Source organism: Cicer arietinum, chromosome 2 (genome assembly GCF_000331145.2).
Source record: "Cicer arietinum cultivar CDC Frontier isolate Library 1 chromosome 2, Cicar.CDCFrontier_v2.0, whole genome shotgun sequence".
Lineage (NCBI taxonomy): Eukaryota > Viridiplantae > Streptophyta > Magnoliopsida > Fabales > Fabaceae > Cicer > Cicer arietinum.
Genome location: NC_021161.2, coordinates 16874126 through 16886986, shown reverse-complemented (window position 1 = coordinate 16886986; position 12861 = coordinate 16874126). Strand labels below are relative to the sequence as shown.

General features: G+C 32.7%; 1 protein-coding gene and 2 long non-coding RNA genes across 3 annotated transcripts; 1 reads left to right on the top strand and 2 right to left on the bottom strand.

The window, feature by feature from the left end:
* Positions 1-3839: 3839 nt before the first annotated feature.
* LOC140919275 (uncharacterized) lies at positions 3840-6718 on the bottom strand. Its single transcript, XR_012161890.1, has 2 exons — positions 4421-6718; positions 3840-4154 (listed from the first exon to the last, which is right to left on the bottom strand). It is a non-coding gene; the product is annotated as an uncharacterized lncRNA (long non-coding RNA).
* A 3689-nt stretch (positions 6719-10407) lies between these two features.
* Positions 10408-11743, top strand: LOC113785525 (uncharacterized). Its single transcript, XR_003471655.2, has 3 exons — positions 10408-10822; positions 11397-11414; positions 11474-11743. It is a non-coding gene; the product is annotated as an uncharacterized lncRNA (long non-coding RNA).
* A 282-nt stretch (positions 11744-12025) lies between these two features.
* LOC140919371 (protein FAR1-RELATED SEQUENCE 1-like) lies at positions 12026-12802 on the bottom strand. Its single transcript, XM_073365379.1, has 2 exons — positions 12260-12802; positions 12026-12064 (listed from the first exon to the last, which is right to left on the bottom strand). The coding sequence occupies exons 1-2, from the start codon at positions 12800-12802 to the stop codon at positions 12026-12028; spliced, it is 582 nt and encodes a 193-aa protein (XP_073221480.1).
* Positions 12803-12861: the final 59 nt, after the last annotated feature.

The following is a 12861-nucleotide window of genomic DNA, read 5'->3' as shown; positions in this document are numbered from 1 at the left end:
ACACACATTAAGTAAACAAGACATTAAGAGATTCTCCATTCTTAATCCTCGTTTAACTTAATGGTTTTCAAATTCCACACAAAATAAACTCAAACATACTTTCAACCCACATCAAAACACATCAATTCATTTATTCACAAGATCCAACCATACACATATCAAATTTCATCAATATCAATTAAGAGCACGTCAAAAACAACGAACACAAATCGACACAATCCACTACTCAAAACACACAAGTTTCATTTACTCAAAATCTTACACAATGACTTCAAATTCATTTACCACGAACCATTCATCAATATAAGCAAACTAAAAGTTTGGAAGGAGCCCTTACCTTCGCGTTAGCTCTAACGTGCGTTTCCGGTACCGCGAGCAAATCCGGTAAAAATCTCTGCTCGCAACGTCGCCTCTAAATTGGTCCCCTAGCACCGTAGCGTGGTAGTGAGCAACTTTCCCTTCAAACTCTTCGCGAAACGAAGCTATCTAGAAGAAACAGAGGGGTTTGTGTTTGAATCTCAAATACCGTTTTTCTTCGTTTTCGAATCAAAGAGGAAGAGTGGAGTTGCGAAATCTTTGTTCTAGCACTCACCCAACCTTGGGTTACTCGTCTTGAAGAAAGAAAGCAAAGAATGACGAAAATGGAGGAGGGGGAAATCTTGGGCGTGAAGTGTCCGAGGAAGAAGATGGAAATTTTATGATTTTCCTTCCTTTCTTTTTCTTTCCTTTGTTTTTCCTTTCTTCCTTTTTCCTTCTTTCCTTTATATACTCTTTTCTTTTCCTTTTCCTTCCTTCTAATTTCCTTTCTTTCTATTCTCTCCAAGCAAACATATATATATATTAAATATAACTTAACAAATATCTCAAAATATCTAGATATTTGTTAAATTACCATTTCACCCGTAACGCATTAAATTCTCCGTAAAGGATTTACCGCACTTAATTTAAATTTATTTATCGACGAGTAATTCTAAACGGTGTCAAAATAACTTTTTGATCCGATACACTCCATAATATTATTAACTTTGGCTAAAAAGCTTCCGAGCCAAATCCAAAATACATAAAAATGCATAAAGTGTACTTTAAAATTATGGGTCTTACAATTATCTAACATCTCCCCTCAAACTCACGATGCATTAACATGGAGCATCGAGAGTTTGTCAACTAAAAAACGGAAATGTTTAATGGAATGCATCTTTGTGAATAAATCAACAATCTGTAAAGAAGAAGAGACAAACGGTAGAGTAATGGTTCCACGCTGAAGACGATGACGAGTAAAATGATAATAAATCTCAATGTGTTTGGTGCGTTCATGAAAGACCGAGTTGTGAGCAATTTGAATAGCACTCTTGTTATCGCAATGCATCAGAGTTGGTTCAGAAAGAGAGATACTCATATCAGACAAAAGCCAACGCAACCAAATTATTTCAGCGGTAGTGGACGCCATTGCACGATACTCAGCTTCTGTAGAGGAGCGAGAGACAATGTCTTGTTTCTTACTCTTCCAAGAAATAAGAGAGTCTCCAAGAAAGATACAAAACCATGTGGTGGACTTACGATCTGTTGTGTCACCAGCCCAATCAGCATCAGAATAAGCTCATAACTCTAATGAAGATGACGATGGAAAAAGAATGCTTTGAAATTGAGTTCCTCGAAGATAACGAAGAATCCGAATAACTGTTGCCCAATGTACTATAGTGGGAGAGACAACAAACTGACTAACAACATGAACATCATAAGCAATGTCAGGTCTGGTAATCGTAAGATACACTAAGCTACCAACCAAAGTACAATACAAAGTGGAATCTGGTAAAGGAACACCATCCGATGGAGCATATTTCACATTGCTGCTCTAGTATCAGAAAGACGAGTCTGGTCAAGAATGTTGGCAATGTATTTGGATTGAGAAAGAAGGTAGCCTCTAGGAGAGTAGGCAACTTCAATCCCCAAGAAATCGCGAAGAGTTCCCAAGTCCTTCATCTAAAACTGTTTGGCTAACTGCAATTTCAACTCATTGATTGCACTAACATCATCACCTATAATAATCATATCATCAACATATAAAGAAAGTATAATGCGACCACAAGTGGTGGACCTTATAAACAATGCAGAATCATGTTCAATAGAGCGGAAACCAAGAGAAGTGATCACAATAGAGAATTTCTCAAACCAAGCTCGAGGAGCCTGTTTAAGACCATATAAAGCCTTTTTTAACTTACATATTTTCCCTTGATTATGAGAAACTCCTTGTGGAGGGACCATAAAGACTTCTTCATGAAGCTCACCATTTAAAAAAGCATTTTTGACATCCATTTGAGAAATATGCCATTGACGAATAGATGCATCTGCAATAAGAGTACGAATAGTGGTCATCTTGGCTACAGGAGCAAAAGTTTCTTCATAATCCATACCATATTGTTGAGAGAAACCCTTAGCAACAAGACGTGCTTTGTAGCGCTCAATTGACCCATCAGACTTAGTTTTGATCTTGTATACCCAACGAGACCCAATAGCACGTTTTCCAGGAGGAAGATTTACTAATTTCCAAGTTTGTGCAATGCAGATAGTTCTTCTACCATAGCTTGCTGCCAAAAAGGATCAAGAACAACCTCTTTATAGGAATAGGGCTCAGACAAACTGTGAATAGAGGTTAAGAAAGAAACAAACGAAGTTGAGTAAGTGGAAGAGACAAAATCAGGTAACTGAGTAGACTTACGTTGACGAGAGGAGTAACGAGGAGGATCAACAATCGCAAGGGGTGGTTGGACAGTCGGGGGGACAAGAGGGATGTCATCATGTGGAGTATTAGTATTTGTCCTGCAATTCTCAAGATTACAATCACTAGAAGCCTAATCATTAGGACCAAACGGATCAATATGGGTTAGTTCAGAACTCTTAGTAATCTGAGAATCAGAGGAAATAGAGCAAAAAGGGATGTGCTCAAGAAAAACAACATTACGAGATACATAAAGTTTTCTTGCATGAGGATCATAACAACGATAACCCTTTTGACCATCCCCATAACCAAGAAAAACACACATGGCTGAACGAGAAGACAACTTACTGCGCTCTACTTGAGGGCGAAGAACAAAACAAGTAGAACCAAAAACTTTCAAAGAATAGTAATCAGGGGTAGAAGCATATAATTTTTCAAAGGGAGACAAACCTGATATGATAGAGGATGGAATTCTATTAATAGCATGAACAGCAGTAAGAACTGCTTCTCCCCAAAACTCACTAGGAACTGAAGCGGACAACAAAAGAGAAGACAACTTATTGCGCTCTACTTGAGGGAGAAAAACAAAACAAGTAGAACCAAAAACTTTCAAAGAATAGTAATCAAGGGTAGAAGCATACAATTTTTCAAAGGGAGACAAACCTGATATGATAAAGGATGAAATTCTATTAATAGCATGAACAACAGTAAGAACTGTTTTTCACCAAAACCCACTAGGAACTGAAACGGACAACAAAAGGGAACGAGCAGTCTCTATAATATGACGGTGTTTCCTTTCAGCAATTTCATTTTGCTGAGGAGTATCAGTACAAGATGTTTGGTGGAGGGTGCCATCATAAGCAAGTAATTCAGAAAATTTATTCGAGATATATTCACCACTTAAATCATAACGAAAACACTTTATAACAGAATTATGTTGAGTTTTGACCATTGCACGAACCATATGATAAATGTCAAAAATTTCAGACCGATTTTTCATAAGATAAACCCAACAATAATGAGTGTAATCATCAATAAACGAAACATAATATCTAGATCCATCTTTGGTGAGAACCGGTGATGGACCCCAAACATCAGAGTGAACTAAATCAAAGGGCGCATATGAAACGGAAACACTTTTACTAAACGGTAAAGCTAGAAGTTTAGCAAGTTTACAACCACAATAATCTGAGATATCATAGATTTGTAACTTTCCTAAGGCTCCAGTAGAAGCCAAATATTTTAATCTAGAAGCAGAAACATGTCCAAGGCGAGAATGCCATAAATAAAAACTAAAAGCTAAGGAATTCAAGCAAAAACAAGATAATAAGTCAACATTAGTTGTTGAGGCTGCATTATTTGGGAGTTGCAGGTCATCCAAAACATAAATTCCCCCCTGTCTATGACATGTCCCAATCAGCCTCCCGGAATGTGGATCCTGCACACAACAAGAAGTGGAAGAAAACATCACTGAATAACCGAGATCACATATTTGACTAACAGAAGCAAAACTCAAAGTAAGATTAAGAATATAATAAACATGTTAGGTGTGAAGACAGAACCAACGCCTGCTAGTGGCATATGAGTGTCATCAGCAGTCATAACCGACACAGACGAGACAGGTTTCACAGACACAAGATTTATCATCGTATGTTATATGATGAAATGTTCCTGAATCAAGAATCCATATGGAAGGAGATATACCTGACATACCAGAGGAATTCAAACCTTTAGAAGAGGTGGCAGACATGGCATGTGATTGAGTGACAAGAAGTTTTTGAAGTTGTTCTGCAATATCAGATATTTGGAAAGCAGTCTCAGATGAGTATACAGAACTAGAACTAGAGTCAATGGTATGAGGAGCAGAAGCAACAACATTGGACGATGTCCCCCTAAAATTCTTCTTATGTGCTCTCCCCAATTTCGGACAATGTGCTTTTCAATGTGCTTGAAGAGAATCATCCTTAGCACCAGCCATAATAAATAATGACAGGAAAATACGACAAACACAATCACTGAGACAAAATAAATTAGGAATAATCTGGTGTTGTGCGAGCACGATTTCTCCCCCTCCAGACGTCATTTCGTCGATCCGACCGTTGAAGACGAAGACCTGAATGTTGCGAACCTGCTGTCCAAAAATCAGTCTGATCCAACGGTTAATCAATGCGCAATCAATGTTTTTGTGAGACTGATTTAACAAAATCGGGAATAGGGTTACTCTTCTCTTTTCTCTTTCGGTGGTTGTCTTTCCAATCAAAATAGTCTCTCTCTTCTTTATAGTAGATCCCAAAATCAACCAAAGCTCTTTGATACCATGTTAACAATGAAAAGAGGAAGAAGAGAGACAATCACTCTAAGGTTTCATAACATTGAATGAACCAAACTTGAGTTAATATGGTTACAATGAGTATATATATAAAAGAATAGAAATGACTAAAATACCCTTACTACTAATATATAATAACATTATCTAACACAATATAACAAGTAATTCTACCAATAATCTTTTAAGCTAAATTTGGAAGAAATTGCAAAGTATACGTATACCTCTAAATATATTCATTTTATATGTCATGCTTCAAATATTAATAAACCTCAACCAACAAAAAGATTAACAATACTAAAATATTAATAATTTTTTTCTTACAATAATTAATAATTTTCTTTTTTAAAACATGTGAAATCTACTTAAAAAAAACTAAGAAAAGTACAAAAAACCAAAGTTGATTTTGTTTTACTATCAAGAATATATGATTCCAAAATTTTGAAGAAATAGAACAATTGAAAATGAACCAAATTATAGAGACCACGTGTACAATTAATGCAATAAACAGATTTACTCATTTATATAAATATAATTAGGAGTGCTTGTACTTTTTTCACCAAATTAAAGTGTAGGGCAGATCTAGTGCATAAGAAGTGGGGTCGATTACATGGTGATTTTGAAGATTGTCCTCGACACATTATTGACGAAAAATAGAAACGTACGCTCGTGATCGATCATTAAGCAAGGAAAGAAGCTTCACGCGCACTTAACCATCAATGGCTACGCGCGTTTCAACGTTGCCGCATCCAATCTCATAGCTCTATACGCAAGCTGTAGCCAACTCTCCCTTGCACGAAAACTGTTCGACAAAATTCTCCAAACAAATGTTCGCCGTTGGACTGCCCTCATCGGTACATGGGTTAACTGCTGAGGATGCACCTAAGGTGTTTGATGGAATGGATATTAAGGATTTGGTGGCGTTAAATGCTGTTGTTTCTGGGTATGCTCAACAAGGACTTCCGAATGAGGCATTGTGTCTAGTGAAAAATATGAAATTGATGGGTGTGAACCCAAATATGGTGACTTGGAACGCTTTGATATCTGGGTTTGCACAGAGATGTGACCGAGCAATGGTTTCTGAAAATTTCAGGTTGACAATTGAAGATGGTGTTGAGCCTGATGTGTGTCATGGACTTCTGTTATATCTGGTTTTGTGCAGAACTTTCGTAACGGCGAAGCTTTTGATGCGTTTAAACAAATGTCGGGTCATGGGCTTTGTCCTAGGTTTAAGCAAATAGCCTCAAACAGAAACATCTAAAAGTCAAGAAAACCGAATATATATCTACTTCGCCCCTTAGAGTTAGAGTGGGAAAAAATCACTTAGTGATAATTCTTGGAAGGCATAAACAACAAGTATATGACATTGTTATTCCCTTAATTTCTCTTTCTTTAGTAGCATTTTTTTTGTTGGTATAAATTAGTAGTCTTCACACTTTGTACTGTGAGAGTGATTTTTAAAATTGAATATACATTTTGTTGTAGAGAAAAATAGCTTTTATATTTTTATCCAATCAAGTATATTGAAATGGAAAAAGTTCACCCAAATTAGCTATCGCAATGATTTTTTGCCTTGTATGTCCTTTTGCATTTTCGAATCCCACCAGTAGCTTTTAAACTTTTACTAGTAATTAAACTTTTACTAGTATTCGTACTCGGGCATCAGCACGAGATAATCAGATGAATCTTTTTATAGAAATTGTTAATTTACACAAATCTGAAAAATAAAAACTGTATATTAGCAATGTTTTAAAAATACTAAAATGTAACACTTTTTCTTTTAACTCTTAATTTCTCTTTCTTTTCATTAATGACATTGTTATTCTTTTAATTTCTCTTTCTTTAGTGATTCTTATTTCGTTATAGCCACTTCAATTATTTGATTTTAGTTCTTTTTTTCTTCACAATGTTATTCTCGCTTCATTAATCCTAGTACATTATATGTCATGGGTTAATTGGGATAATTCGATTACATGTAAGGAAGGAGGACAATTGATGATAATTTGAATATGTGGTCTTCTCATTTAAATACCGGTAGAATCATCAAATTCACTGGAATGATAAAAAAGGATGATATTGTGGACAAAAATAAAATCAAGAAAAGTTTTGATAATAATAAACTTACTTTCATTCTCAAGATGCTTAAACATAAGTAAAATGATGATTCTGAAAAAAAAAATGGTTGCACAATTTTTTTCATCCTCTTTCTGTGGTACATCACCTTATACTCTCTATAGCTTCAAATTAGATTCTTTATCGCTCTACAACTAATCCATAAAAAGATCAATGTGTATTGGCTAGTATTCAACTTAATACTTTTGAAAGTAGTACGGTATAAATAAAACACATTTTACTTCTTATATTGGCTTCTTAAGAATATAGTGAATAAACCGTATTGGTTTTTGATGATGATATTTGCATGGCTACCAAAAACAAATAAATAATAGAAGAAAGACGAAAAAAATGCAACACAAAAAGAAGATGATCAATGTCCCAAACATATTCTTACATGATACGGAAAAAGAAGTTAGAAATAAAGAAGGAAAAAGTTCATAGAAAGATGGTTTAACAATTTATGTTTGCTCACGTGAAAAGTAAAGTACATATATCCAAACAAAATTTAAGTACATTCCTAATCCACCAACAATAGCCACAACAATCAGCAAGCAACATAGAAAATTAAGGAGGATAGATTAAATAATGAATGCACACTAAAATAGCAATAAACAAACACATACAATAGATGAAGTAAAAACATACAAACACATCATAAAATAGAAAATTAGGAATACAACTTTTAACATAAAAAATAAAATAAAAAGAAGATATCTTCAATTCCAAGTATTAGTATTAAATAAAATTAGCATCAGATGCGGATACCGAAGCTTAGCACAACAATATATAATATCGCTTCTCCTTGAAACTCAAATTGTTTTCATTATGTATATGCACTGATTAGAAGCATGGGATAGAAAAAGTTTATTTATCTACTTTGAAAATATAGAGGCTTATAAAAAAAATTGAGAACGTAAAGACAATTAAATTGCAAAAGTTGGCGAGAATATTAAAATTGAGAAAGAAAAAAGAAAGAAGAAAATCAAATCAAATAAAATTTAAGATTAATTAAAAGAGTAAATGAATAAAATAAAAATAAAAAGATTATGCAACACTCATTGATTTTGTTTATTCAAACGAAAAAGTGTGTTTTATTTATAACTCTTCTAATAATTAATAACTAATAATTTTCATTTTACGAGAGTATTAAAAAAGAAAAGTTTGAATGGATGAAAAATATAAAAATTAAATAATAAAATAAAGAAAAATATAAAAATACTAGTTTAGCTTTAGACACTTCCATCAACTGACAAATGTCACACTCGCCACAGTATAAACCTTATTTTATTTTAACTAGATTATGGTCCGCGCGCTGCGCGGATATTAATTAATTAATTTTATAAGTTTTATAAATAATATTTTATATATTATCAATATAGTTATCTTATAATATTACTTTATTGATTTGTAATAATTGAATATGATTAGGAAAATTAAAATGAGGGAAAATCATGTTTATCACACTCATCTAATTTAATTTTTAAAATATTTTGTAAAATTCGTATGATAACTTATTATATAGGATAATTGTTTGACTCATTGTACTTTGATTGTTAATTTATTTTTCAACATATAATGGTATTTGTATTTATTTGACGAAATAAAATATAAAATACAAACCCAAAAATAAGATGTAAAAATTTATAAATATGATTTACTATTTAATATTTTTTATTTTAAAAAAATGTTAATGTTGAATTATATTGTAGCGTAGTCTAAATTTATTTGTTTTATTATTATGATATTTTAATTGCGAGCATGAGAAGTTGCTGTAAAAAAAATTGTTGAATATATTTCATCAAAAGTTTGTAAAAAAAAATAAGTTGTTGTGGCATCAGAGTCTATTTTAAATATATATAATAGATGATAGATTTTAATAATTGGAAGTAACTTTTTTAATAATTTTTCAGATATTCGTATTTTATGATTATTTTTAATAAATTTATGTATTTTCGTCAAATAGAATATATATTTTTATTTTATAAAATGTTACTAAAAAAATGAATTGACCATGAAAATGAAGGAAATAATTTAAGGTATATGATTATAACATGAATTTAGAGGATAAAAGGAAGAAAACAAAAATAAAAATATATATTATGATATAATTGAGTTGTATATGTCGGTGTTTTTTCTTTCAAAAGAAAAAGGTGTAAATTTTTGTAAGTAACTACTGAATTTAAAAAAAAAAATTACTTTCAATTGAAACATTATCTTTTCACCCTAAATTTTAAATTTCTATGAGGATATGTAGATCTTGCAGGGAGAAGAATATGATTGCAAGTTATAGTTAAATTTAAATATTTTTAAAATTACTGAAAATTTAACTGTCCAAAATAATTTATTTAAAAAGTTAGCCACAAAATTGAAACAATAAATAACGTGGAAGGTTGAATAACTTAGAAAATATAATTTATGTGAAAGATTGAATGAATTGTGAGTTTCAGTTTGATAAGCAGGGAGGGAAAGGGAATTTTTTTGTATTTTCAAATTTTAGTATTATTGTATTATCATATCTTAAGGAAAAGGATTCTCTGACTTAGAGGCGGGAAAGGCACCCTACCTTTCACTCATTTTGTGCCATTAGATTAATCAGATGCTTCAGAAAGAGCCACGTGGCCTTATTATTTTTAAACTAAAAGCATCAGCCTTTTCCACTCTTTCTTCCTCAAGTTCACTTAGAACCCTTCTTTCCATGGCATCTTCATTCCCCCACACCTCTGTCCACTGACCACCGCCGCCGCGCGCCGCTATTGTCTCGTGGCCTAAACAGAAGTTCAAGAAGAAGAAAAACGCATGCTCTAAACACTCTGCTTCCATGGCATCGATCCAATTTGGCTTCGCAACGTCCAATCCGTGTCGAAAAATTCAGAAATCCGTATGTGGCTTTTCGGATCCAGATACCAATTTCACATCTGAATCAATACCTATTGATTTGGTTTCGGTGAACACAGAAAATTTGGGGGATTTCACTATCTCCTTTCCAGTTGGAGTAGGATTCTCTTATGCTAAAGGTAGCTTCTCTTATATGAAAGTGAATGATGAGATGACAGGTAATTTATCTTGCATTAATATTATCAACAATCACTTTAGACTTTTTTTTCTTCCATATATTGAGACAAATAATTTTATCTTTGAAAGCTATTTTGAATCCTATCGTAAGTAACCAACATCTGTTTCTCTATTTTACCTTTTTGTATTGTTCTTATTAATAATACTGAAAATATAACATGAGAATGGAAATGAGGTGGTTGGTTGTTTCCATATGTTCTCCTCGATTATGTTGTATTTGTAAGTGCTTTGAATGCACTAAAACGTCTTGAATGTCTATCATCCTCTAGTTTTATATTATTTACTAGTTACTTTAGCTGAATTATGTTTGATATTTGATGGTCCTGCTAGAGACTAGGTGTGACTTATTCCACATGGAATAAGACAAACATCAGAAAGCAAAGTTCAAGTCCATAAGCAATTAGTAAGCAAATTGGAAGTCATAATCCTCATTTTTGGTCGGCTTTTAAAAGGATTGCTGGTGTAAATAATGTTAAATTTCTAATATGCTGAACAAACTTCCATTTTTATTTTGCAGATCCTGGTGCAAGTGCTGATCTAGCTGTGGTGTTGATGCAAGAAGGATTAGCCCATATCCTCCTTATTGGTAAAAGGTATTAGTAACTTTCATTAAATAGTTTTCATTTCATATATATATATATATATATATATATATTATAAGAAGATATTTAGACTACTTGGTCAGCATTCAATAGAGTAGTAGGATTGTTGGTGTCAGGTGTGTTTGATTTCTAGTTGACTTTCGACATGTAATTCTGCCATTGCAATTAAATAATTCATCATATTACGACTGGTATGACAGTATGATAGCTATAATTCATCAATTAAATAAAGGGGTCGATCCTAATGCAAGCACTTTCAATTCAATTTTTGGATGCATAGCTGAGTTGCATGATGTGAATGGTGCACATCGGATGTATGCTAAAATGAAGGAACTTAAGTGCAGGCCTAATACGTTGACATATAATATACTGATGAGAATGTTTGTTGAGTCAAAATCTACTGATATGGTTCTGAAGTTGAAAAAGAAAAACATTTCTGCTATACTTTTCACACACAAATATATTGATATCATATCATACACTTTAATAACCTTTAAGGAGCTGATTAAAACAATATTTCTTCTTTTTTTTTTTTTTTATTTTAACAATTCTTTTGTTCTTGAAGGGTTCTTGGAAAGACCAGGTTATACACAACTGCAGATTCTGAATTTATACACAACTGCAGATTCTTGGAAATACCAGGTTATACACAACTGCAGATTGATCATGAGGACCATGCTGCCGAGTTTCTGAATTTATACACAATTGCAGATTCTGCCCACAAAAGGCTCCATCCAAAGAGTTGATAACACAAGCAATAAGACATCAACACTGCTCAAAAGAATTTGATACTTAGAATTCAAGATTGATTATAGGAATTTTGTAAAGTAGAGATAGGATATATTTGATACTGAATTCAACACCGCTTGTTCTATTGTAAAATATTTTTAAATATAATGAATTGAGTATCTTTGTTTCACTACATTTTTCTTGTCAAATTAATTAAATGATTCATATAAAGAAAAATAGATTTGCACAAAAACACAATAACGCAACAATGATATTCTATGAATATTAAAGCAAAATTATGCAGATACACAATATAAAGCAAAATAGATATGGAACATATGTGGTACATCTTCTAATTTTTTACGCAACATATCACTATGAACTAAATACTTACAACTCTAGTAACATCATTAATATATCAAAAGTATTACTCCTAATCAGTCACTCCCAATCAGTCACTCCCAATCAGTATAATGTTGGAACGTTTGTCTCATCAAGGGGTGCCTACATAATAATAAAAACATATTAATAAAATGATATATTCAAAATAATATATTCTAAATTTTAAAAAGGTGCTGAACAAGATACTTCGTCGAGCATGTGACTTTCTCCAAGTTTATCCTAAAATTATTTTTTAAATTAAAACCAAGCATAATGCATGTAAAATTAAAAAATTGATCCATATATTAACTTATATACCTGAGCTTTTTTCCTTCTAGACGGAGCTTTTTTCTTTTCAATAAAACTCTTAGGACGCTTATGCATGTGTCTCTTTAAGTTAGGCCGTATCTTGAACCCCGTTGGTTGCATAACATTATTACTCACAAATGTCGGGTTCTCATTAATTTCATTGTCTATGACTTGTAAGCGACATTCCTTTATTTTCTTACACATGACATCTACATAGTTATCAACAATCTTAAGGTGTTCTTCACAAGGCGATGCCTCGGCCGCCACTCTAATAAATTTAGAGACAACTTGTCTAAACTTTTGTGTTCGAGATAACTTTGGATCTCCTTCAACCTCTTTTCCCCTAAAATTGTGCACAATGCCACAACGAGCTTCTCTTGTCCACCTTCTTAAAATATACTTCTCATGAATGACTTTCACATCATTTGCTTCAAACACTTTCAATGCATGTGAACAAAGTATGCCAAATGTCTCAAACTTTCGACAACTACAAGTAATAGAGGTTGAAGCACGATCGAATGACACTCTCCAAAATCCTTCATGGTTAACCATAGTTATGACATATTCACATAAAGAGTGAGACTCATTTCTCTCTAATATCGATAAAGCTA

What these genes read in the sequence shown, in the direction of transcription:
- LOC140919371 (XM_073365379.1), bottom strand. Translation starts at nt 12,802, where the DNA reads ATGGTTAACCATGAAGGATTTTGGAGAGTGTCATTCGATCGTGCTTCA. An exon ending in CTAGAAGGAAAAAAGCTCAG is followed by an intron (nt 12,065 to 12,259) that starts GTATATAAGTTA and finishes ATTATTATGTAG; the next exon opens with GCACCCCTTGATGAGACAAA.